The 27,418-nt window shown below is 33.4% G+C and overlaps 1 protein-coding gene across 4 annotated transcripts in view; it reads left to right on the forward strand.

Moving 5' to 3' along the window:
* Positions 1–2,453: 2,453 nt before the first annotated feature.
* Positions 2,454–27,418, forward strand: part of Asx (transcriptional regulator additional sex combs) — a 422,683-nt gene continuing 397,718 nt past the window's right edge. For all 4 annotated transcript variants that reach the window (XM_089589205.1, XM_089589206.1, XM_089589208.1 and 1 more), the window contains exons 1-2: positions 2,454–3,078; positions 14,916–15,175. In XM_089589205.1, the coding sequence (XP_089445331.1) occupies positions 2,832–3,078; positions 14,916–15,175 (507 nt within the window). In that variant the 5' untranslated portion in view covers positions 2,454–2,831. The remainder of the gene's footprint in view (positions 3,079–14,915; positions 15,176–27,418) is intronic.

Here is a 27,418-nt window from a genome sequence, read left to right on the forward strand (position 1 = left end):
TATACGCCATCTGATGAGTGATCGGTACTGCTACAAAACTGCAACCAGTTGGAGGTGGTGGTGGTACTTCGTACTATATACCACCTGTCTTTTCATACACCGTGACCTTGGGTGTAATCCGCAATCACCGCCAGCAGTTACATATGTGTAAGACGTGACAACGTTGCGTGGTTGGGGGCGCTACTGTCGATTTACTTGTGATGTGATCCGCAATCCCGCCAGCAGTAAAGCAGATGACGTCAGTCTACTTGCTCTTTTTCGTGACATTTTCTGATTGTAAACAAAGTATATTGTGCTAGACGTAAACAAACACGCAGACCAAAAAAAACAGTTTCAAGTGCCAAAAAGAAAAATGAAAATAACAGCCTTACTGCTATCGGGATTGCGCGGGATCACAGCAAAAATGTCACGAAAAAGAGTAAGTAGACCGACGATGTCTGCTTTACTGCTGGACTGCTGGCGGGATTGCGGATCACATCACCAGCAAATCGACAGTAGCGCCCCCAACCACGCAACGTTGTCACGTCTTACATATGTAACTGCTGGCGGCGATGGCGGATTACACCCAAGGGTGTATTCCGCAAATGCTGCCAGCAGTTAAGTTACGTAGGTCGTGGTAACGCCGCATAGTCGGGCGGCGCTAGCGTCAACCTGTACTAACTGTCGGTGGGTTCCGCATGTCAACAATTTCCGAAATATCAGATGGCATGGGAGTGATGGGAGCGAAAACATAGTAAAAAATATCAAAGTTTGTTGCAGCGTTGGGATAGGTGGATTCAATATCGGAACTTTTTCCCTAGATCGTATATGTAGCTATACGATCTAGGGAGAATGTTCCGTCGAGCAGACAGCACAGCAGTAAAGGGGCACAGACACGCGGAAACTAAAAATTGTAATATTAATAACACAAGTGCCTATCTCCTAATGATCCGAGGCGCTAACTGGCCTCTCTATTAAATAATAAAGTATTAATTATTAACACAATCGCCTATCACCCGATGACCCGGGGTGCTTACTGGCTACTCTATTAAACAATAAAATATTAAGTATTAACAAAAACTCCTATCACCTAGTGACCCGGGGCGCTAACTGGCTACACTATTATATGATAAAATATTAATTATTAACACAAGTGCCTATCACCCGATGACCTAGGGCGCTCACTGGTCGCTTTATTAAACGATATATATTATTGATTAATAACACAAGTGCCTGTCACCCAATGATCCAGGGTGCTTACTTGCCACTGTATAAATTAATAAAAGGTTAATTAATAACCCAAGGGCCTATCACCAAATGACCCGGGGCGCTTACTGGTTGCTTTATTGAACAATATATATTATTAATTTATAATATGTATCGTTTAATAAAGTGACCAGTAAGTACCCCGGGTCATCGGGTGATAGGCGCTTGTGCAATTAAATTATGATATATATCGTTAAATAAAGCGACCAGTAAGCACCCTGGGTCATCGGGTGATAGGCGCTTGTGTTATTGAATAATACTTCATTATTTCATAAAGCGACCAGTAAGCGCCCCGGGAGATCGGGTGATAGGCGCTTGTGTTAATAATTAATACTTTATCATTAAATAGAGAGGCCAGTAAGTGCCCCAGGTTACTAGGTGATAGGCGTTTGCGTTGATAATTAATATTTTATTATTTAATAGAGTGGCCAGTAAGCGCCCCAGGTCATTGGGTGATAGGCGCTTGTGTTATTAGAAATTATTTATTTAACAGAGTGGCCAGTTAACGCCCCGGGTCATTGGGTGATAGGCACTTGTGTTATTAATATTACAATTTTTAATTTCCGCGTGTCTTTGGCAATGCCTCTTCACTGCTGTGTTGTCTGCTCGACGCAACATTCTCCCTAGATCGTATAGCTATATATACAATTTAGGGAAAAAGTTCCGATATTGAATCCACCTATCCCAACGCTGGTTTGTTGACATGCGGAACCCACCAACAGTTAGTACAGGTTGAAGCTAGCGCCGCCCGACCATGCGGCGTTACCACGACCTACGTAACTTAACTGCTGGCAGCATTTGCGGAATACACCCCAAATGTATTTTTTGCACCATGGGGTCGCCCATAGTCGCCGAATTTTGGCTTATGAACACACCTTATGAACGAAGCATGAAATTGCCCTAGGCTAGGGTGTATTCCGCAAATGCTGCCAGCAGTTAAGTTACGTAGGTCGTGGTAACGCCGCATGGTCGGGCGGCGCTAGCGTCAACCTGTACTAACTGTCGGTGGGTTCCGCATGTCAACAAACTCCGAAATATATCAGACGGCATAGGAGTGAAAACAGTAAAAAATATTGAAGTTTGTTGACATGCGGAACCCACCGACAGTTAGTACAGGTTGACGCTAGCGCCGCCTGACCATGCGGCGTTACCACGACCTACGTAACTTAACTGCTGGCAGCATTTGCGGAATACACCCCTAACGTCAGTAGTTTGCAACTGTTGTTTGGATAATTTGTTCAAGTAAATAAAGTAACAGACGATAGAGACATGCAAGTTCAGTGCACTGTAATTGTAACTAAATAATGTTTATTTGTGCTACAGTATAGCCTTTGAACCTCTTCTATAACACAGAACCATAAAAAACATTTCTTTATAAATAGTTAAAATGTTTAAAACAATTTCCTTGTTTGTTGACGTTGCTTGTACCATGAAAATTTTTGTTTTTTGTTGTATTAGTGACATAAAAAGACTGCTGTACTAGTTGCCTGAGTGATACATTATACATTGAATTAATAATGGTTTTTAAGCTTAAGTAAATTGTGCATTAGTGAGTGTTGACATGAAGCAGAATATTATTTTACAGTATGGAAACAAAATCAAGCTCTCAGAACTTTTGTAGTAAAAATGATATGAATTATTCCCATTATTCTAGTATGGTACATAGAAAAAAAGTTGTTAAGCATGCTCTTCGTCAACAAGTAAGAAGAAGGAGAAAAAATACAACATTAGCCTCAGGAAATCATCGTCTTCCATCCAAAGCTGTTCATCCACTACAACCACCAATTAATAATCTTCCGTTCAGTGTATTTCATGGTCAACAAAATCATATTGGTAACAACAAAAATCATATCTCTACGAAATTGATCTTCTGCATTTAATTATTTACTTTTTTATTTATGGACTTGCTTTGTACTTCTAAGCAGATTCTTCAAATCTTGCATTACTAAACTCGTTCTATTGTTAAAGAGTATATGCACTCCAAATTCCATCACCATAGACTGGTACTTTTTATTCTGCATTAACCAAAAGTGGTAAAAATGCCCCTTCTAAGGGTTATTATTTTATAAATTATCAAGATTTAGATATCCTTCTAAGAGGTTAAAAATATTTATTGTAGGAGTGTCAGTAATAAAAATTGGATGATTAACATCAGTGCACTGGTGAAATAGTGTAATAAGTTTACCTTATATGAAAAAAAATTCCTTTGCATTTCTACTTGTTGCGATTGGACAGTTTACTTCCATGCTTGTAATTGTAGGGTCAGTTTAGGAAAACGAATTAGTTCAAATCTAAAGTGATGGTAGCATAGTGAAATTACTGTTGTTGAGAATTATGTAATGCTGGTTTAATTAGATCAGATTGTAACTTAGGAACTACTATTAGGTTAGGAGCATGATGTAATAAAGAAGCTATATATTATTTCTTTGGTTTTTGAATGTCAGGTAAATAAGATGATAATTATTGTACATTTTGGCATGACATTAACCTAAACCCTACTTGACTTTTACGTAATCATCACTTGATTTCGAGGTGATCATCTCTAGGAGTAAACGGGGGTATTATTGCGGTTTTTTAGTGGTTAGCTGTAAACGTTTGTGTAAGAAATTTGTTCCTCAAATCGTTGTAATTTTTTTTTTTTTTTTATCAATGATAGACTCAAAAACTACTATTCCGCTTTTAGAAATGTATAAACTCATGGATATTGATTTAAAAAGAGGTTTTTAAGTTCAGTTGCCAATGCTGGTATTATTGCGGGCCTGTATATATTATTGTGCACATATTATTTAGGTTAATTTTAATGCGAAATCAACGGGGTACCCGCAATAATACCATCATAGTATAAGAGGTTATGTGTGCACCAGTTATTGTGGATGTGAATTTTTGTCATAGAGGTATAAGAATCGAGGGGAAAAGCGCTATACTAGCTCATTAGCGGCAGCGACAGCATAATTAAGTGTAACGTGGCATCTGTCCTTGTTGCCAAAGCCACGTTACTGGCTACTTCTTCGTCCTGAATCCTACAGTTGATTTGATCTCATGTATAGGACTTGACCAACAATATAACTGCCAGACAAAGATAGATGCCCCGTTACGTAGCGAATTCTGCTGTCGCATATCACGCCCCCTTTTCTCCTCTATTCTTATACCTCTATGATTTTTGTTATGCAAATGTAAAGTTTTTAAGGCTATTAGGGAACTGAAGTTCAATGGATTAGGTACTCTCTAACTTGTTTTAATGATTTCAAGTGTTTACCCACCATAACTCATCAGTTCAATTAAAATATACGCATTATTTGAGAGTACCGCAATAATTAGAGCAACCGCAATTATACCCTCATTGACCCCTAAATATTCAGTTAGATACTATCAAATAATTGATAAGTGGAAATCCTGCAAATATCAGGTGATAAGTAATATGTCAATATCATGTCAATAACAGTTGTGCTCTGTTCAGTAGATGTTAAGCAAGGATGATTAAGCGTTCACATGACGTTTACCTGGTTTTGATGTGATAATTAGATGATAATAACTATAGTTGTATATTAGGTGCTGATCATACGAATATCAGGTGACAATTAGTTGAAAATTATCAGAACATCATAGCAAATTGTTCCTGGTGTCCCAACCGTATTAAATTTGTGCCATCGATAATCGACACCTCTACCAGCAACAGAATTTAGTAAGATAGAGACAAAATTTTAAAGTGGTATCAGACCTCCAGGAAAATAAGAAATGCAGTTTAATCCAAGCTCTTTAGTGTACTGACCCGATAAACATACCCATAGTCTTGTAAACCTAGAGACTTAAATAACATAACGCAATCGATCCTAAATCACTTAGTTAATTAATAAAAAAAAAAAAAAACAATAACATAAGCCCCGTACTTCTGGTCATTGTCTTTAATTACCGTCATTGGTAGTTTATCGACTAAATCAATCACATCACCAAAACATTCTTCATTATCAATATGCACACTGATATAAACATTTTCGCGACTATCCCCATTGCAACTTTTACATATACGTGTACACAGCAGCCCATTTTTTTCACGCATATGCAATTTTGTGCGACAATCACAACGGCATGAGTAAAAAATCTTTTTAAAAAATGAAAAAAAATTCCATTTACTATTTCCAATAAAAACATACTAAAGAATATAATAATGCTGTATAATATAGTAAACACTATAATTCTTGTCTTTTGCCATCCCCAGTACGTAGGCTCTATGTCTTTCCCTAGCCATGCCTGGACTTGCAAGTAAACTCGTTTGGCGTGTTCTTCGAAAGCCTCTGTGGTTGGCGGGAGCGTCGCTAATGAAACTTGTTTTCTGGATGAAGTCGCCAATCTGCAGAAAAGTTTATACCGTAATTCATCACTGTTGCTACCAAGTTTATATGTCTTATCATACAAATACAAAATCTTTTTTTTTGCTTTTTCCAACTGAAGTTGAACAAATGTATCCCTCATTCTGTCTTCACTTACTTCGAATTCTGTTTGCATTGTTTCTTCGACAAAATCCTCAAACGTTTTATAGAAAATGTTGTTGATTTCAGATAAAATTGAATGTTTTTTGAATAGAGTTAGCATTTTTTTTTCCTTGTTGCAAATCTCACTATTGGTATCAGAACCACTTAATGCATGAGCAAAAAGCACGTAAGATTTGAGATGGGTATTATCTCTGACGGAATACAATACATTACCCCTCGATCCCAAAAAAACTTTGTGTAAGTATGCATTTGTGGTCGTTGGTGTTGAAGTAATTAAAAGAACTAATAAAACTGCATAGTTTTTCACAACCGATACAGGTATTGGTCTGGCAATCGCCGAATCACGTCTCGTATGTACGCTCAGTACCCCAGCGTCTTCTACTGCATACAACAGAATACAAACCTTTGTTTGAATACTGTTCTCATTCAAAAATTCAGCTAAATGAGCAACAAAATTATATTAATTCATAATGTTTGACAGATATTTCTGCTGGCTCATAAATCTCAATTCAATTATTTCTATTGCAGCAGATATTTTCTCTTTACGGCAATGTCTGAAAAGTAAGTTAAGACTTATAATAAATATTACCTATATGACAGAGCGTGGATATGAAAAATAATTACCTTTCATATCATAAAGTATTACATATGGACTAAAAATGAGTGTGTGAGCGTATGTAGGGATTGTCGATACTATTTGGTGTATTGATACTGCACCGATAATTTGTGCTAAGTATCGATTCTTTTCACGATACTTTTCAGTATCAAAACGTGTTGATTTTACGATACTTGATACTTAACTTACAAAGTATCAAGAGGTTATTCCATAATTCGTGCGCGCGCGGGGCGCACAGTCAATTAACATTATGGAGCGTTCCAAAAGCAAAAGTTCTCCGCGCGCGCAGTGGGCTAGTTAAAGGAGATTTTTATAGAAAAAACATGAAAATACCTCCTAATTTCTCACGCACCTCATGAATTATAACCTTAATATACACATCTAAGCAAGTCATTTCCATCTTTCCACTTTTAACAAAAGTCAGTATAAATTGAATCATGTATGAAAGCGAAGAAATTAATTTTGAACTCAAAGATGAAAAAGAATTAAGATTTTATGCGACCATATCGCCAAAGCCGTTGAAACAGGCTCTTAACAGTAAACGAACTATCATTAATAAGAGTTTAAAATAGAAGACTGTGTATACGTTAACGTATGGATCTAAACTACAACGCTTACTTGTCAAAGAAAGCTAAGAAAATTTATGGAGGAGAACCTTCAAAGAGCTGAAAGAAAAAAGAAGTGAAACAAGGGCCAGTTGTTGCAACTTCAACAGAATTTTAGAGTTCTCTGATGAGGACGAGGGTATTGAAAACGAAAGACTTTGAGAATTCATTACTTAATTAGGCAAAACGCGGTTTAAGCACTGATTCAAGACAAAATATATCAAAGCAACCATTACCTCTAATGGATGTTAATAATAGAACTTCCAAATTAACAAAATCATTCAGAAGATGATAATTGTAATTCTGTGAAAAATCAAAATCAAACTACAAAAAATGAGTTATCTGTTCATAAAAAATTTATGAAGTCTCCTTCGTCAGTTACAAAATTAAATGTTATGACTACAGATACCGTGATCTGGACGAAACCAATGATTTTGTTGTTGCTGCACACTTATAAAAAGAACAAATCAGAATTTTCTACATCTAACACTGAATCCTGAGAAAAATTTGCTAAAGCCATAGAAATCTACAACTATTTTTTGTCAGCCGAACAGTATCGAAAAAAATTTGATAGTCTAAAAGAAAAATACAAGAAAATAAAAGATAGTAATAATAGTTCTGGAAACGGTAAAATAAATTTTAATTTTTTTGAGGTACTGTATGTATTACATTATAGTTACTATTACTGATTACATTCTTTTTGAATTCCATGTTTAAAAATTTATATTAATTTAGGAATTCGACAATATGTTTTCTTCAGAGGTATGGGTAATTCCTAAATCTACTATGTCATCCGATAAACACTCGAGTGATTAAGATATTGGTAGCAAGATTACTCTAAAAGGGAAAAAACGTAAAGCTACATTAAACAACCTGTTTAGTCATTTTGTTGAAGAAAAAAAAGGGTAAAAATTTTAAGACTATCGGGATAGAACAGTGTTAAGAAATATATGATAAAGTGACAAATTTGTTAGAAAATTAATTCAAAATAGACTTGAATGAAAACTACAATACTCTTTTGTATAATGTTATGTATTTGTATAAGCTAAAATTTTTCAGTATTTAATGTTTTAGTCAATACACTATAGTGTCGAACGCGTGAACACATGTAATTTATTTAAATTAAGTTTATTGGATAAGCTTTTTAATTGTTATAATACTCAAATGTTATGTAAAAAGATTTAACGTCGTGTGTTACATTTATCAAATGTATGAAAATATTCAGATATTAATAGTGTTGTTTCAAAATAACAATACACCAGTAATACTTGGTTTTGTTTCATTATTATTATTTTGTATAAGTAGGAGTAATTTATTACAGAGAAAGAAATAAATCTATAAGCATATTTTACATTTGGTTTTATACGAATAATTGTATGTATAAGAAGAACTAATTTTGCATTATTCAAAACTACAACTCATCTATAATAGAGTCGCGTTTTGTTTTGCCAGCAATCCGTGATTCTTGAAAAATCGTGTTATTTTGTACAACTTTAATGATATTGCGTCTTAAATCACCCATTTCGTCCAAATCGTTTTATATCATGCAAATATTGTGTAGTACACAACATGATAGTACACGACTAATAAAAACAGGAATTAAGTTAATACTTAGTTCCTATTCAGTTTAAGAGAAATTTTTCTCCATCTATTATTTAAAAGTCCTACTGATCTTTCAACTAACATTCTTGCAGAAGAATGTTGAAAATTATATAGTTTTTGTGCATGTGTCAAATGTCAATTACTTTTAAATGCAACAAGTAAGTGTTTTTGGATAGGATGATGAGCTAAATCACCAATTAAATGACTATTCTCTCGAAAGAACTGATCATTATTACATATATCCTGTACCCTAGACAATTTACACGCCCTTGCATCCTGTACACTGTCCACTTGACCAGTGTATGCATTAATGATTTTCATATTCTGATTACAAACTGTTCGTACTTGAACTAAAGCTTTTTTTTCTATTTATGTAATGACCTGCATCAAAATACAGAAAAATGCTGATATGACTGCCGTCAATCGCACCAACAGTTCCAGGAAAACCGTACAAGTTGGAAAAAGCTTCACAATTTTCTTCAGTATTAGTTGACCAACATATAAATTCATTTTGTACCAAACACAACACATATGCTACTCTTCGAACACATCTGAATACAGTTCCCACGGTCATTTGAAATCGACTACGTATTTCTCTGAAATAAATATGATTTTTTTAAGTATAATTCTTTTAATTTATTTATTCTGCAGTAGACTGAGTCAAAATATTACCTGTATGAATCATTATTGGCAAAAAACCATGAAGTTACCAATAATTGCAGCTTTGAATCCTTTGTTTTCCTTCCAATTTTATTTGGTCTTAAAACAACGCAGCAATTTTATTAAGTCAAAAACCAAAAGTATTTTTATTAATTCGTAAGTTTTTTCAAAACTCTTCATCGGGCAAGAGATCTGCAATAATTCTAAAATCGATTAAAATTTCACGTTAGAGAGGCACTTGATTTTCATTACTTTTTTTTTTGTTTTTTTGTTTTTGCATATTTCAAGAATCATGTCATCCTTACTTTTATTATCACTAACTGGCATTTTGAATAAGAGTCGAAAATTTATTAGAGTCAATCTGATAATTTTGTTAAGCTCCATTGCTTATTACTACTTATTACCAATAAATTTTCTCAGCCTTCAAGAATTAACATCACTTTAATGCAATGTTCAGAGAATTTTCATGTTTTTTTAAATAAAATATCGCCTTAAACTAGTGCACCGCACACATAGCGAACTTTTGCTTTTGAAACGTTACATAATGCTAAGTTGACCATGCCCCTCGTGCGCGTGCGTTATGGAATATCCTCTGAAGAGGAAATAGAATTTATCGGTAAAATGTTAAGCGTGAAGCATACATTGTTTAGAAAATAAAAAACGTTGGTCGAAACACATGCTTCCCATCAAGATGTTTCATCCATCATACATATAAGAAATAACTATAGTCATTATTTGTCGTACTAATATTTTGTAAATTAATTCATTATCTCAAGAGTTATAGTCATGTTATTAATATAATATCAGCTTTTGCAGGCATATGATAATTTTATATTTACCACCGCTTTAAAGATGAATAGTGCTAACCTAAGAGTGCCTGTACGTAGGAGACCTGTACTTGCAGGTTCAATTCATATCGCCATAAACCCGTACGAGTGCGAGAGAGAGAATATATATTCTTGCACCTCTCTCGCACTCGCACGGGCTTATAGTGATTTGAATTGAACCTGCAAGTAGTGCAAGTGCAAGTCTTCTATGTATGCATAGACACCCTAATGATATGTATCCTGTTTACTGTTTGTACTAATAAAATTCTTAATATAGAGTTCTGATAAAGCAATTTTTTTTAAAAATATGCTCATACTACTTTTCTTGTATTCTTTCCAGAAAATGACTAGTTTAAAATTTTATAAAATATATCCTTAGTTTCGTATCTTAGTAATCAGTGGTAACAAAAATTATTTGAGCCTTTACAAAACGTAAACAGTGATGAAAAATTTATTCTTTTAATGAAAAAAATTTAATCACTACTATAAAAACAAAGTTAGGAATAAAATGTTTACAACAGCAGTTATAAATTCTGATCAAAGCAATTTGTGAAACGCGTTGTAAGGAAATAACAAATTCGTTTCATTTTTTCTGCTTTCTTTAGTAGAAGCATGCACGAATTTAACTTAAGTACAGAATCATCATTTTTAGTAACTTAAAAGTATGCGTAAAAAGTAACAGCGTAAAAACCCACTTGAAAACATAAAATATTAATAGTATAAATAAACGTTTTTGTTGTGTTAAGTGAGATTTGTGAAAGCGTAAATTTTGTGCTGTGTTCTCTGCATTGTACACATTTACACTTAAAGGTTATCAGCTATACGGATCTGATAATTAAACATAAAAAAAAAACATTTTACAAAGCAGGATTTTGTATGTGCATATTGCAGGTGCATATTTCTTTTCAAGGTAACTATTCTGGTTTTGTGTTTGATGTGGACTTTGATTAAAAAAAAAGTTTTCGTTGACTGTAACTTTATCCTATGAATCGAATTCTTTTAATACATTGATGCAACGCGTATCCTTGGTAACAAAAACCAACTGTAATTAAGATGTGATCATTATCACTGAATTTATACCAGCATCATTTAAAAAAAGTTTAGATGTATTCTGGATACATTCAGTCTCCATTCCAAACAAATATTTTGATTTGGTGTAGTATAACATATGGTAAGACACAAATCGTTACAAATAATTTAGTTATTTTTTTTTAAATTATGATGAATTTGCTGAGAGAATCTTGCTTTGGGTTAGCATAAATTATTTGTACACCTTATTTAGTTACTCTATATAATATTGTGTTTCTAAAGCTTAGCCACTGGCTAATCCATTATATTTAACAAATCGGAGGAATTGTTTCCATTTAATGTAACAAAACATCAAATATCAATCATGAGATGCAAAATAGTACCTTAAATAATAAAATATATGAAAATTTGTTGCCCAACTGTTTGCATGCTATAAATGTATTTCAGCATTCCTTAATTTTTTAGAACCATAACACACACTGATTCACATTCGACTGATTCATATGCAACAATAAAAATCATACGCCGCACCTTACTCACCTTGCTATGAGCAGCAAGGCATGGCATGCGTACTGTTTAATATGTCGTCCTACTATCAGACTATAATTAACTGAGTCCTTCTTCAACCCCAACGATGTGGGATCGGTAATTGTCGCTCGACACAGTGCTCAAGGCGTAAGATGTATTACAAGGAGAAAGCGTACCGTGTCCACGTAGCTTTTGCCGCACTGGTGAATTAGACAAGACGGGTACTGGGAGATCCGATGGGCAATTGTGCACTCAGGTGTAGAAGTCTTAGGTGATTCTCCGGCATAGGCAATCGTTGTTGCTGCTGCTGAAAGGCGTGATTTTGCTTTTCACAAACGTCATCCTACAAAGTCGTCCAGCACAACACGTTTGCATGGTACACAGACAAGTGTGAAAATGTATATCTTGCTGGCTCATATGTGTTCGCTGCCCTTGTACCCTCACTACGTATACATATATGTTGGTGCGTGAAAATATCTGCTATTATGCACGGCCGAGTTTTGACTGTACTCTCATAATGAGAGTAAACTCGGCCGCTACATAGGGGTAGCATAACGTAGGGCGACAGAGCATCATACTGCCTCTCCTTTTGTCTGTTGAATCATATATTATAACTGTGATGTTGCTTTCCTACGTCACAAATTCCCCGTCACAAACCTTAGCTCTACCGTGGGTAGTAGTACGCCCTGGAGAGTGAGCGTCTGGTTATAACTAAATGACTTATCAGAACAGATGCGTAAGGTGGTGTTGTGTATCTGTTTGCGGTTCATATAGTACATCGTTTTCTTCTTCAGGAACTCAGAAATACTGATCAGCCTAAATTAGTAGCCTTGTTCGCATACGAAACAGTGGATTGTCACAGTATTGTGTGAGGTGTTGGTTCATTGCCTTATGGTTGGAAAGCATGGTGCACTCGCACGCGCTTGTTCTGACAATAACAACATAACAATAGATCTTGGCAAAATGCATTATTAATTATGTTTCGATGAGAGCACGTCTTGTATTGTCGTTGGAAAGTTGTGAAAGCTGCCAAATGATAACAAATGCAAAATAATAATTTTACTGTAATAGAAATGCAAAAAAATACAAGAAGTTTAAGGTATGACAAAGAAAGAGTGCAGTAATTTCCTTTCCAGTAGAAGCAATGTTACTTGCTAGTCAAAAACCAGGCGTGGGTCTCGTGACCCCGGGCAGAAGTAAAACTTCAAACTTGTATGTTATTAAACTCAGTATTTAGAGAAAATGAGGGTTCACCTAAATTTAATAGGTCTTTAAGAATCAAATATTTAAATGGTGAAAATTTGAATAGTATAATATAAATAATATAACATATATATTCTATGCGCGCATGTGCTTAAATACTTAATATTATTTAAATTTTAACAATCTAAATATCTGATTCTTAAATACCTATTATATATATTGTGTGTATACTACAGTGTATATATATACATATCTATATATATGTATATATATAGAGCGCGCGATGGCTTTGTTGGCTAGGTCGTGGATTGGCATATGGGAGACCGTGGTTCGAATCCCGGCCAGTGCGACTTTTCGGGCAAGTACCTCTGTGATTTTTCACATGGGATTTTTCACCACGCAATACTCCTCGAGGAGGGTTTAGGCGACCTTCTCGCAGCAAAATTGCCTATTGACGACGGCTAATTGACGATGATGACGACGATGACGAATTTACAGAGATAACGTTCCTTTTCACAGCTTTTCTCGCCGTTAGTAATTCATAAAGTACTTTTTTCACTTATACATGTGATTACTTCAACGTTCTAGAATACGCTGACCAACGTACTTTGCATGACCTATATTTATAGCAAAATGTGAAAACTTTAGCTATACAAACCAATGTTTATAACTATATCTTTATCGATGAAAACACATGTCAGAGTTCATATTATCTTTATACACGTGCTTCGTATTTAGCTTGTCTTGACAAAATAAAACTTAAAGATTAATATTATCTCTTACAAGGTGTTTTAGTACTTTTGCGTATGACTGTCAAATATAGAAGCAGTCCACATTTTTATATCTCCCCGTGCAGTAGATAGCTTTCATATCATCCTGTTTTTCACCAGATATGTCATCAAAAATCATAAAAGAGTTAAGTAATGCATTATCTGGAGATGCTACTGCTTTATGCTTACTAAATGCTTATTGTACGTCGTCTATGGGCTCTAATAGCTCTTCCAAAAACTTTTACTTTGGCTAATTAAGTGACTTTGAGTACAAATACATCTTTTCAAACCTTAGTCTGTTAGGATCTATAACTAGTGTTACTAGACTGTTTGTTTTACCACAGTTAAGTGGACCTCATAATACGACTTGTATACTATTTAGGAGTAGTTCACCGTGCTGGTTCAAACGTTTTACCTGTATCAAAACAGCGTCAAAGTTTGGAATTTGCAATATTACCGTTTACTTTTGAGTTTTGTGTCTGAACAGCACTAATGCTACTAAAATACTATATATTATCTCTAATGACTGTAACATAAATTTAAAATAAGATGTTTATAATATTTGTCGTACCTGTAAAATTTTATTTTAGTCTGTACGCTTCTAGAAATTTGTACATGTTTGTAGAATGTCTTGTTTACGTGTAAGATAGTTAAACTGAAAAACCAGGTCTTTGTACTACGCAATTTTTATATGTTTTTATGTGCGTACCGATCTATAAATTCTATGTTGACACCTTTGTCAAGTTTGACTGATTGAGAAGGGGTTAGCTCACCAATCGACAAAACGTCCCTTGTACAAGAAACCCAGTGTTCATTATTTTATTTGCCCCAGTGGATCAACAAAATCAATAGTTATATTCACTATCATGTTAGGCACAACTAAGTTTGTTACAAAATCTGCATCATTGTTTGTCAAAAAAGTTGACATATGTAAAAAATCACAATTTCTTTACAAACTGCATTGCTCTGCTGTATTGCAATCCTTTTTCCAATACTATAGGCGTGATGTATAATAATAATATATGTAAATAATGTACTTCGTTTGTAACCTACATCATGTAGATGACCCATTGACTTTTTCGACGGTCTCACTATGTACGGTTTTCACATATGATTTTCTTTGTTCAAAAACATTTACAGATTTACACAGTCTTGAAAGAGCTCATAATAGATATGCTGAGTGCATTTGAATTTATAGTAGTGTATATTCATTTTTTCTAATTTACATTTCGTAATATAAATAAGCACTCAGTAATTAAATTTAATGCATGCACTATATCTAAAAATCCTAATGTGTCAATTCACAAACTCACTTATTTTAATATATGCCTTTTTAATAGTGCTTGAAGAATCTGCTGTTACAATGAAAGAAGTATTGGCTAGTTTACCAGGTTTTACTATTAAGTCGAACCGAAGACGTTCTAGTAAAAAGTTGTCTGTAGCAGCACAACTAGAAGCTGGCCTAGTTGATTTAGAATCTCCTGCAAGTATTTTAACTAATACAAGTCTTAGATCACTTCTCAATAGACACACGTTTCAAGGATTACCACCTCTTTATCAAAGAAAACTTGCTCAACTTCTACCAGTGGTAGATCGACAGGTAAGAACTTGGAATTTTTGATTTTAATCTTTATCCTGATCAAATTATAATTAAAAGAAAAAGATTTTTTTCCTGTAGTTTTAAATTAATGCTTATCCTTTTTAGTTAGCATTTGATTTAATTTAAGTGATAATTTGGAACTTTCTTTTCATGTACAAGTGCAGGTTTGTTCATTTGTAATTAAGTATTTGAATTTAAAATAATGCATAGCAGAAGTTTAAAACATTTGATACTTTGTTTTGATACTCGCAAGTTGAATCGGCAAAGGTAAATTCGCAGTCCAGCAATGTATGGTTTTTTTCATTCAAACCTCACCCTTAACGATCAAGAAAATAACATAGGGGAGACAGGCATTATGGGTTACCAATAGATTGACATCACTTGGAAATTAAAAATATAATTGTAAATAAAATCAACTAAAGTACTAAACGAGTTCTTTAACAACCGAGGAACAAAGTTCACTCACTTATAAAATAATTAGCTGAAGGCTTTAATCACGAAAAAACATAAAAGTCTGGTGTCTCAAAAAATTTAATGAATTAAAAACGTTAGTAATTACGTGATTACTGAAATTGAAGGTATTTTTAAAAAAATATACGATTAGAGTGACGTTTGTGCTCGTATAACCTCAAAAAAAATTTTGGTGCAAAACATGACATTGCATTATCAATAGAAAATAAAAATTGCCCCCTTGGTTTGTAAACAAATTCATCCTTGTCTCCCTGCTTGTTGAAACTACAAATCTGTCGTCTCTAAGTTTTATAAGGAACGATGAGCTTTTAAGCAACATTTCTAATTTTCTCGTCATTCATTACCAAATTAATTGCATTTTGCAAGTCTTCCGCAGACCACGATTGTCTTTTAGTCTTTTTAATAAATGTCCTAACCATAATATAGTAACTACAACAAATCATGTTTAAACTTAAAATAAACTTAAATCTAAGTTAGAATAAACGAGGTATTCTACTTTGACTACATGTCGTATCGTAGTCTTCATCAGTCGTCTGCTTTGCTTTTGACATCGACCCACACAGCTCCGTGAGACGGACCCACACGGCCTCATACGTCTTTTTTATTTACATCGGTTACTAATAGTTGATAGGGGCAAAAATAATTTGTTTAAGGCATTAAATTAAAATACACTAGTTCATCTATCGATATCAGTACTTATAAGTCACCGAATAATAACGTTTACTACTTTTCTCGCTCAATAAATTTGGTTAAATTTCTTTGTTTTTGTGATTTAAATTTCAATTGACAATAACAAATTTCTTATTTGATTACCTATGTGACTTTTATTGTCATGCATTATGATTGGTTAAAACGTAAAGAAAAAAAAAATTTAAGACTATAGTTAGTAAGTTTTACAAATATAGCCAAGACCCATATTCCCCAGTGACCCATACAGTCCCGGTCTCTCCTATATAATGGAATTAATTTTGATAAGACTGTCGGATCTTGATTATATCTTTCTCAATAATTTAAAAATCTTACCACCTTAACACAATTGTATCAAGCTTAATTTTGGAAGTCCAATTCCTCTGAAAATAACAAGAATTTTTTGTTAATGAAAGCGTATAAGTGATCGAAAGTATTTAAATTACAAAAAATGATGTTTAGTAGATGTCATATACATATGTTGTTTGAAGAAAAATTTACTATCAAGCTCTTCAGAATTGCTGACTAAGTAAAGTAAAATTTTACATGTGTACAATAGCTGATTAGTAATTAAGAAGATAAATAATTTACTCTCCGGAAAACATTGTGAATTACTTTTTATTATTTTTCCACTTCTGATTATCTAATCATCTAGTGTTCTTATTATTTATACTTTTCATTATCACTCTTATCACAATCGTTTAACAGTTTTAATTTATCGATGTCACATGCTGCAATATCATATTTGATACATTTATAAACAATTTTTATGTATAACTCAAGTTTAAAAATTTTTTAATATTAAGATAAAAAGTTCCAAGAATTTTCATGGTTATAAAACGATACAATGCAAAAATTTGTATTCCAAACACTTTTAAACCTATACCCATTCGTTAAAACAATCCTCGTTGTTTTCAGAGGACTTGGATTTCTGACATTGAGCTTTCTTACATTTAGCTTGATAAGGTTATGTCAAGTAAGTGAAATTTTTAAAATTAAAGAGAAAGTAATCATTGAGATTTTTCAGTCTTTAAAATTAGTTCCACATTTGTGAAACATACTATATATATATATATATATATATATATATATATATATATATATATATATATATACACATAAACAAGTGGGGCTAACGCCCCCCCTGTGCGCTCTGCGCGCCAACCCTCCACGAACAGATTAAGTAAACAAAAAAGAATTTTATGTTTGGATAAAGTACACATGGGCCAGAAAGAGATGGCCAATGTAAAAGTTCAATCAAGTTAAACAAGTTACGGTACTTTAGAGACATATAGTGAGTAAGGAAAAAAAAGAGACAGTGGGGGGCTTACGATCAGTGACTAGAAAAATCCTAAAAACGAGGTATGACTTGGGTAATAAATTACATATAATTTTTAACATTTCAGATGGTAAAATATTTTATAAATAAGTATTTTTTGGGGGGGAGGTGGAGGGGGTGCTGAGGAGGAGCGGGGGGGGGCTGAGACTCACTTTCGTCAATACAACTATATAATATAGGGAGGTATATGTTAGTGTAGATCCGTCCTCTATGTGCTCAGCGTGCCAACTCTCTCCAACATCATAACGACTTATTTATTTAGTTCTTACTTTACCACAACTTATTTTCAAGTTACTTATAACGAAAAATTTACAATTTAGTAAAATGATTATTTTATTTCCAGTAACACTTTTGATTTAACTTTATTTATGTAAAACTTAAATAATGATGATAATTTTTTTGTTGAAGTTAATTTTAAATGTCTGTTCTACGTAATGAAAAACTTTTTAAGCTTCTAAGATATTGATCAACCCATGTTTTAATTATTTTTTTATTTTATACTACAATATTATTATTTATTAAGTCATGTTGTCTATGACTTCTATCGATGACTAAGCATATTATTAACTATGATTACAAAAGGAGCTCATTTCCTGGGTTTTAATATAATTCTTCTATTGATTATATTTACATCATTTATTTAGTTAAATATACCTAAATTCTTGTGATAACCTTTTAACTTATACACATTTTTTTAAACAATAAAAATAATCTAAATTATTTAAATTATTTTAATTTAGAGATTATTGTTGATAGTAATAAAAATTATTATTAATTTCTATGACTTAAGGCATCATTGTTTATTAACTAATTTAGAGTTAGTTATATATTATTCAGCATTTTTTATTTATTAAAAGGCAAAATTAAAAAAAAAATTTTTTTCCTCTGATTCTCACAACTATAGCTTTGACAGGTATTGTTTCTCTTTTACTACCCAAAGAAAAGACAAGCTAAAAAGCTTTTACACTGCCTTTGGATTTAAGTTCTGTTAAAAATACGTTATTAAAATTTTAATCAGAAAAAAAAAAATATTATTATTTAAGACGAAGCTTTTATAATATCTAAAAAAAAGCATAAGAAATCTTAGACAGAATTTAAGTGACTTACGTGATAGCAATAAACTTTTTTAAAATGTAATGATAATTTTAGGAAGAGAATTTTGTCAAATTATTCCGGTAGTAAACAATTTGAACGAAATTTCTATTTTTTTTTAGTATTTTTAGTATTTTAAATTTCTATTTCTAAATTTTTAGTATTGCTTTTGATTACAAACTTTTGTTCTATTAATAAGAAATTTTTATCTTTGCTGTTAATGTTGAAGATTTAATCTTTTATAATACCAGAAAAATAGAAGCACAGTAGGTATGTTGAAAAATTTTAAAAGATGTTGACGATTCTTGGATTTATAATGTTGTATTACCCTTCCACAATGAATAAACATATTGTTAAAACGACAAAATTTTAAATAACATGAAAAAATAAGTCACAGTTTATCACAGCGCTAACTACTTAACTCATAATGAAGTAATTAAAACTCATAATAATATTTACAACAACTTTCCAATAAATCTCAAAATAATATTAGAGAAGGCTTTCCGCCACATAAACTACATTTGAAAATTAACTGTATTGTCACTTTCACAAGAAACTTAGGTATTGATTAAGGTCTTTGCAATGGTACACGTTTAAAAATAACTAAATTATTTAAGTAAAACATGAAAGCAGAAATTATTTCTGGTGCAAAAGGAGAAAACAAGGTTTTTGTTTCACAAATTACATGAAGCACAGGCAACTCATTATCATTACCTTCAATTTTGTATAGAAAACAATTTTCATTAAACTGAACTTTCTGTATGATTATTAATAAATCTCATAGTCAAAACTTTGATTTTGTAGGATTTCATTAAAAAAAAAACGCTGACTTTCTCATGATTTTGCTTCTTAACGTTAACTTTCTCACGTTGCACTATCTAGATGTATGAATAAGTCTATTGGAAATAAATCAGAAACAGAAAATATTGAATAAAAAGAATATTTCTAAACCACTTAATTTACAACAGAAATTCAACATAATATTTTTAATTTTTTTGTAAAATGATGATTATCTTTATTTTGCGTATTTCTTGAATTCTATGTCAAACATCTCTCTTCATCGTAGTTTTTCAAACTCCTCACTATGAATATCAAAATATTATTGTTGACATTATTCATATTTGAATTATAAGTGCTACGTTTAAGTTTTTATATTTAGACATGCTTTTTTTAGTATGTATAAAAATGATATCTAAAAAAATCACTTTAATCAAATTTTTATTGAATAAAAAAAAATCAATGATAATTTTATTATTCACAAATTATGCTACCAATTTTAAATGTTGTCCTTTACTTTTTATAAATGATTTCTTGTTAAATATTACAAACTTGTGTTAAAAAATAAAATACTCAACGTGCTTCAGCAGAACCTTGTAGGTGGTGTGAAAATGCAAAAATATGTTACAAAATAAACATTCCTTTGTTTTTTAGTAAGAATAAGATTATAAGACGTAGAATTATCATTAGAATTATCAAACTCAGGATTGACGAACACTTAAATAACATGATTCTCCTAATTACTGTTGAAATTTTTAATTTAAAATTTTATTTTAAAACATAATTGAGAAGCAAATGCAAGGTATGTTCACATATACTGCAATATTAGACCGAAAAAAGGAGTCAATTGGAGGGGTGTTATAAAAAAATGCCAACCGTACGTATTAATAATGGACCTAAAATGCAATAGCTGAACTACTGCAAGTTTTATTTTTATTCACAGGAATGGCTGTGAATTCCAGTTGCTCCAGAGGCTGTAGTAAAGAGTTTTTTAATAATTATTGTTCACAATGGAGGTACAGAGAAAAGTCACTCAACGCTCTCATGAAAACTTGGTGCCATGTGATGCTAATAGCACAGTTAATAATAAAAATGAAGTTCAGACTTGCTCAAAGTTAACAAGTGCGCAGCTCATCATATTCCAAACATATAGTACAGTTGTGGTAGATGGTCTTTACAATTATTCAAATGAAGTAAATTATGAAGGTTAAGAAATTTCATGAAGCTGTAGATGTGACCTGGTCACCTCCAGTCCAGCAGCCCACCAACTTTCCAATTTTGCTGGCTGCAGTAACAGTTGCTCAGCAGTTGGATATCAGTTTTAGTATTGTAATGCCAGTTTGGATTTGTATTCTCTCAACCTGGAGCAGCCAGGCTATATGATATGTACATCAAGATTAGTGTGCCAAGTGATCTAAGGTTTTGTCCTTTTTTTAATTCATGTGCACCTAAAATATTCGTAGTGTTAAGAAATTTATTACCATCAAGATTTTACAAAACAATTTGGGGAGCTGGTGGAACGAATCCAGCTGGCATTATTGTGAGTTGCTATGATTGTGGAAAAATAATGATTCACTTTGCTGACAAGATGTTTGAGAACGACAGCAACTGTTTGATTAGCAGTCCCGACAAACACAAAGGTCCTGTGAGAGCACTGGACTTTAATCCATTTCAGTCTCATTTTCTAGCTACTGGTGCGACAGATAGTGACATTTATACTTTGTATATTAATAGGACAAATGAGCCTATGTCTCCTAGTTCCAAAAAAATTTACCACCAGAGGATGTACTAGATAAATCATGGAATACACGAGGTACGTTACTTGGCAACATTTTTTTTTTACACATTAATAATTGACAGAGCATTTTGTTGTTTACAGTGCAACACATTCTTGCTTCAATATTTTCACAGCGTTGTGTCATTTGAAGAAGAATTAAGCCATGGTAATACTCACCGATGCCAATTCAAGAGCCTCTATAAGCATTATTATCAGGAATTTTAACACAATAATTCTTCATCATGATTAAAAATCAGTACACTGACATCCTGATATGTAGTCACACAGCTGTCTCTTGATTCAGAAAAGGATTAAACTCTAATTATTGAACTGTGGGATTTGAGATTTACAACTACACCGTAAAAATATTCCAAAACCATCGAAGGAAAGTAATATCAATTGCCTGGAATCCTTATAATTCTGATCTTCTCAGTTATGCAAAAGACAATAGAATTCTCTCTTGGAATCCTAATTTCGATATTCAAGTACGTAGCAGTTAAATTTTTCTCGCAACTCTGTTTTTTATTGTGTGATGCTTATTTTTTATTACAAATCTTATTTTAGGGTGGTGATATTGTTGGCTAATTGGCTCAAACAAATCATGGAAACTTAAATGTGTCTTAGTGTCCTAGATGAGCTTGCTTGGTTGTGAGTACTACTTCATATGGCCAGGCAATAGTATACTCTCTGTAAGGTGGAGCTGACCATGGATCTGCTGAAACGTTGAATAAAATGTTGATTTATTTCATGGCATGGACCCATTCCTACAAGTCTCACCGATGATGCAAACAGAAGTATATTATGAAAATAATGCTGTAGAGTCCCCAGTCTCTGGTTTAATGGTAGCTAACTATGCGAATAATACCATAGTTGAAGTTATACCTTTTATTCAACTAACAATGAGAGTTGGAAACAAAAATAAATTAGTACCCGAACCAAATAATATACCAATTAAGTCAGACTATACAGCTGAAATTGATAATCAAACTGCTCAATTCCAACCTCTTCAATATCTGTAATTAAAACGCTTCCAACTAGTGTTCTCGTAATTAATGTAGCTCCACAAGCTTCCAAAGTAATATTTTATAGCTTGCTATACATGCCAATATATTTTAAGTTCCAGCATTCAATACAGTTATTGCGCCAAAATTGTTAAATTACTTGAAAAAAGTAAACATTTGCAATTGACAAAATTGTTGAAAGAGATGCTACTTTTAAAAATTCAAGTATTAGTTACATTTCAACATTTTTACAAATTAAAGCTAATTTTCTTTAGAAATAACAAACACTTTATTACACCTGGATCTGTCCTTACTCTTTTTTTCCATTATCCTTTTTTCACGATACTCTTTATTGGATTAAATTTTTCTTTGAGCTCATCAATAGAGAAAACATTAATCATACACAACGTTAAATATCGAAAGAAAATTGCAAAATCAACACCTACAGAAATGATGTAAAGACAAAGACAAGATTATTTAAAGAGTAAATAAAAAATAGAGAGGTAAATATAGAGATGAATAAGAGGGTAAGTCGAGTGATTAAATTGTATATTCGTTTATTTACCATGAATCAGTTATTAATCAATTTTTTTTTTTTTTTTTTTTTTTTTTTTTTTTTTTTTCTATTTAACGATTTTAATTTAGTAAACGATTTTTTTTTTTCGTCACATTTTTCACACTAAATCTTTCTCTCTTAAAATTGCACCTGATAATGAATATGCAAAAGTTGGACTCAACAATAGCTTAATAAAAAATCAGGTAACTGTTAAATAAATATTATGTATACACCGGGTAAGATTTGTTCAAGATTTACATAAATATATTAATCTAAAATTACAAGAAAATTCTAAATAATAATTAAATTAATTACTGGGAAAGAAAGCGCCGGTTAAAAAATCCTTGCTATTTCGGAGATTTTAACAGTAAGTAGAATAATTCTTATGTAAGCAAGCGGTGGTGATAACTAGCCCAGTCATTTATTAATTCACTTAATGAATAAATTATTCCTTCGGCGAGCACGTGACGGCAATAAGTAGCTCTACCATTTATTAATTTACTTAATAAATATATTATTTCATTGGCAAGCAAGCGGTACCAACAATAAGTTTGGCGATTTATTAGTTTATTTGATAGATAAACTTTTTCTTTGACAAGTAAGCGACAACAACAAGTAGCTCAGCTTTTTGATGGATTACTGAGTTAATAAATTTATTCCTTGGTGTTTAGTTATATTTAATAATTTCATCATTAATTTCATCATTTGATCATTAATTTCAGCTGTATAGTCTGACTTAATTGATAAGTTTTTGTTGTTGTTTTGGTTGATTTGATTGCAGGAAAAGTAAATCACAACTTTATGACTGGAAACTTGTGGGAATTACTCATTTGTCAGCAATCCCATGTTAAAGTCCTGCTTGATTTATATACAAATTTAGGAGAGACAAAAAACTATACAAAAAGAGAATTAAAAAACAAGCACTGCAACTCACCAAATACTGTTGGGCTTATAACTGAAATATGCAGTTTACTTGTCAGATCTGCTCTTAGCAGCTACTTGTCAAACTGCTAGCACTAACAGTATAGTATCTTTGCTTACTTCATCGTTTGACTTGGTGAGAAAGGCCAGACTTGTCAGCTTGATCGCGATGTAGGAAAAAGGTCCAGACTTCTTCGATATCAGCACCGGCACAGGACAGGTCTGGGCACTAATGCAACGATCAGCTGATAAAATGCAATCACCGTGTGTCGACGGCCAAGTTATACCCGAGAGACGCGGCGACACTCATGCAATGCGCAATTTGAGAACTGTTGTCGTAGCAGACGACGCTACGGTACTGTCGGCAGCGAATACAGGCTCTGAAGTTAGCTTCGGGAAAAAGTAGGTCCCCCACTTTTCTTGTTCTGGTGTGAGAGTGGTGGGGGGCCCACTTTTTCGCCATGTTGAAATTTTCAGTGCCATCGCTGTACTCTGTATCTACTAATCATGTGCCGTGAGAGGTGAGTTTTTGGCGCGAACTTACAAAGGCTCTAGATACTGTACGTCACACGTCCAAGGCCATGCAGTTATCGTCCTCGATGGCCATACTGATTTGTGTCTGCGAGTATATTTGTGTTATGTTGTCTGTGAATTGTAAGTTATTTGTGTATACATAATTGTTTTTGTTTGCGCTGCTCTCTTGTCATTATTTTCGTATAATTATATTCTTTGTATAGTTATTATTTATTTAATTATTCTTTTTATTTATTTTTTATTTTTCTACCTCTTTTTTTTCTAAATCTGTACACATCTTATGTATAAGCCTTTTTATTACATCGTCGATCTCAATGATCATCACAGATTGGTTGTTAACTGAGCGTGTTGTCTTCTGCCTTCTGATCCTACCCACTCGCCCAGTAGCACTTGTACCCGTCGTGCGTTAACCATGGCCCTCTGGGTTGACAAGTCTTGTAGTACCAAGTTGGTGTTTTCTTGGTTCCTCTCCCGTCCGCCTGTAATCATTCTCAAACCTTGAAGTATTATTGGACCCCCCCATTTTAAAAATCCAAAAGATCCGGCTGCCACTCGTAGTGCTATTTCCGCTGCCATCAATGCGTATTCCTTCCAATTTGAGAATTCCTCCTTTGTTTGTACTAACTTGTGTGCCCGTTGGAGTATATCCACTAGCTTTGTACCTGTTTTTATCTTATCGTCAAGTCCATGCTCCTGGTTATCGAGTTCCCGTAGCCCGTCTCTTTTTATCACTGCTTCTATTAATTCCAATAACATACCTCTCTCAGTCCCTTTCACCTTTTGTATTGTATCCTTCAAGTTTAGATTTGCGCTGTCAAGCTTTATTATGCGATTTTCACCTTTCTTTTGTCCTGAATCCAGTCTTGTATCCGATGCTTGAGCTATACAGTCTCTTGCTAAGTTGACTACCCCAGAATCCACCACCTTAAGTGTCTTGTGTTCGATGTGTTCACACTGTATGTGGACTTTGTCCTTTCTCTTGGTGGTGAAGGCATGTTGTATTTTAGCATGGAGACGTTTCCAAAATGTGCATTAAACTTGGCGAATATTATCGGACATTCTACTGGTTTCTTCACTGCAATCCCCAATATAACACGTATTTCACAAGTATGCCACTAAATCCGTAGTATTTAGGCCTTTTTGTTCCACTGGCAATGATGATATTCTAAGAAGGTCCAAATTTTCTTTCGTAACCAGTGGTATCCGTATGTAATATACTATTCTGCCGTTAAATGCCATGGTCGTTATTTCTGAGATTTCTCCAATTTCTTCTTCTGTGGTTATATTTTCCTTTACTGGGAACTTTAGATCTGGTCTCGGCTGCTCTGCCAAAATTTTTGCTTCCAAAATCGCTTTCAATGCCGCATCTGGTATATGTGTCGTCCCCTGACTTGCCAAGTATATTATGTCCACCGTTGTTCCAAATTTTGTTATTAGTTTCTTGGCTAAGTGTTCAAATTCGCCCACCATTTTTGTAACTCTGTCATAATTGCTGAAGTATTCTGCAAACATTTGTAAACCTATCTCCGTTATTCTCTTAGCTCTATCTTTAAACATTTTTATATCTTGAAGGTATCGCTCATGGTTTCCATATGTTATGACTCTAATTTGTTCCGTCAAGTACTTAGTTGTTTCCATTGTGTTAGTCGGGATCGCCTCTATTAGTATTTGTATTTTCTTTTTTTTCGCGTCAGTCACATCCCACTAGAGCGCTTGCACCGTCTTGATTTGATCACCGATCTTTTGGCCTACTACTGTTCTACATACCTCTTTTACCCTATCCAAGGCTCTTAGGAGTTTTTCTGTTGTGTACTTGACTTGTTCTATACATTCATATTCCTTTTTCACCATCACCCTGCATTTTCATTTTGCGTCTTTAAACGAATTTACCTCCTCGACAACGTCATTCCAATCTACATACCATATCATTTTCCGAGTTGATGCGACTGCTTAGTCTGGGCCCAAGCTCTCCACCAAAATTCGAGGGTTTCTTTCAATTTTCTCTATCCTCCAGGTTGCTGTGTCACCGGCGTGGTTCTAGCCCTGAAACTGTATTTTGATTTGTATTCTTTTCATTTGTTTATACAGTTGAATGGCTGCTGATCTTGTAAGTCGTCCGAAGGCCACGCTTACGAGAGAAGTATTTTGGTCTTGTTGCCTCTGACATCTCGTTTTTTATTTGCTTCTTACTCTTATGTGATTTGTTTTTGTTACTCTGCTTTGTTCCTTAAGTTTCCTATTATCTAACAATTGAGTTTTTATAACGCATGCTTTCTTGATTTTATCCACGTGTGTAATTCGTGTTTCATCGCCACGTTTCAGTTTAATATTGTGGTTTTTGTAATTTATTCATACGATTTCATAAGGCCCTTCATAGTTTCTCATATTTCTTTCTTAAGGCTCTTTAAGAACATAGACCGTTTCCCTTTCTATGAAAAATCTTCTGTTCAATTTTTTGTTGTAATAATATTTGGACCTGTACTTCGCCTGAACTTGATTCATGGCTGCTATTGTCCTTAGCCGCGTCATTGTTTTTATTACGTCCTCTACATATTCATCATACGTTTGTTCATTCATTGTTTTCTTGAAGCTAGATGGGATTCTGGCTGGGTAGCCCATCAATACTTCTTGAGGCACTATGCCTATTGTTGAGTGTTTTGTAAAATTGTAAGCGCACATGCACATGCCCAAATGATCGTCCCAAAAGTCATCTTCATTTACGTATGCTTTTAAATATTCCGTTAACGTATGATGCATTCGTTTTATTGCGCCGTTACTCTGTGGATAGAAGGCTGTTGTTCCCATTTTGTCTATTTTAAATACTCTTGCGAACTCTTCCAACAGTTTGTTTTGGAAATGAGCACCTCTGTCTGACAGCATTTTTTCTGGGGTGCCAAAGTATGCAATTACTCTGTTTAAAAGTGCTTTTGCTATTTCTAAAGCCGTCGCTCTTTTTACTGGTACAAGAATTATATATATTTCGTGAGCCAGTCCTGAATTGACAATATGTGACTATTGCCATGTGCTGATGGTTTGTTTATCGGGCCATAAAAATCAATTGATATTTTTTTAAATGGCCTACCTGGTG

The sequence above is a fragment of the Copidosoma floridanum genome, unplaced genomic scaffold (assembly GCF_036245765.1).
Source record: "Copidosoma floridanum isolate Cflo_tuat_1 unplaced genomic scaffold, Cflo_Japanese_pri ptg000008l, whole genome shotgun sequence".
NCBI classification, from domain to species: Eukaryota; Metazoa; Arthropoda; class Insecta; order Hymenoptera; family Encyrtidae; genus Copidosoma; species Copidosoma floridanum.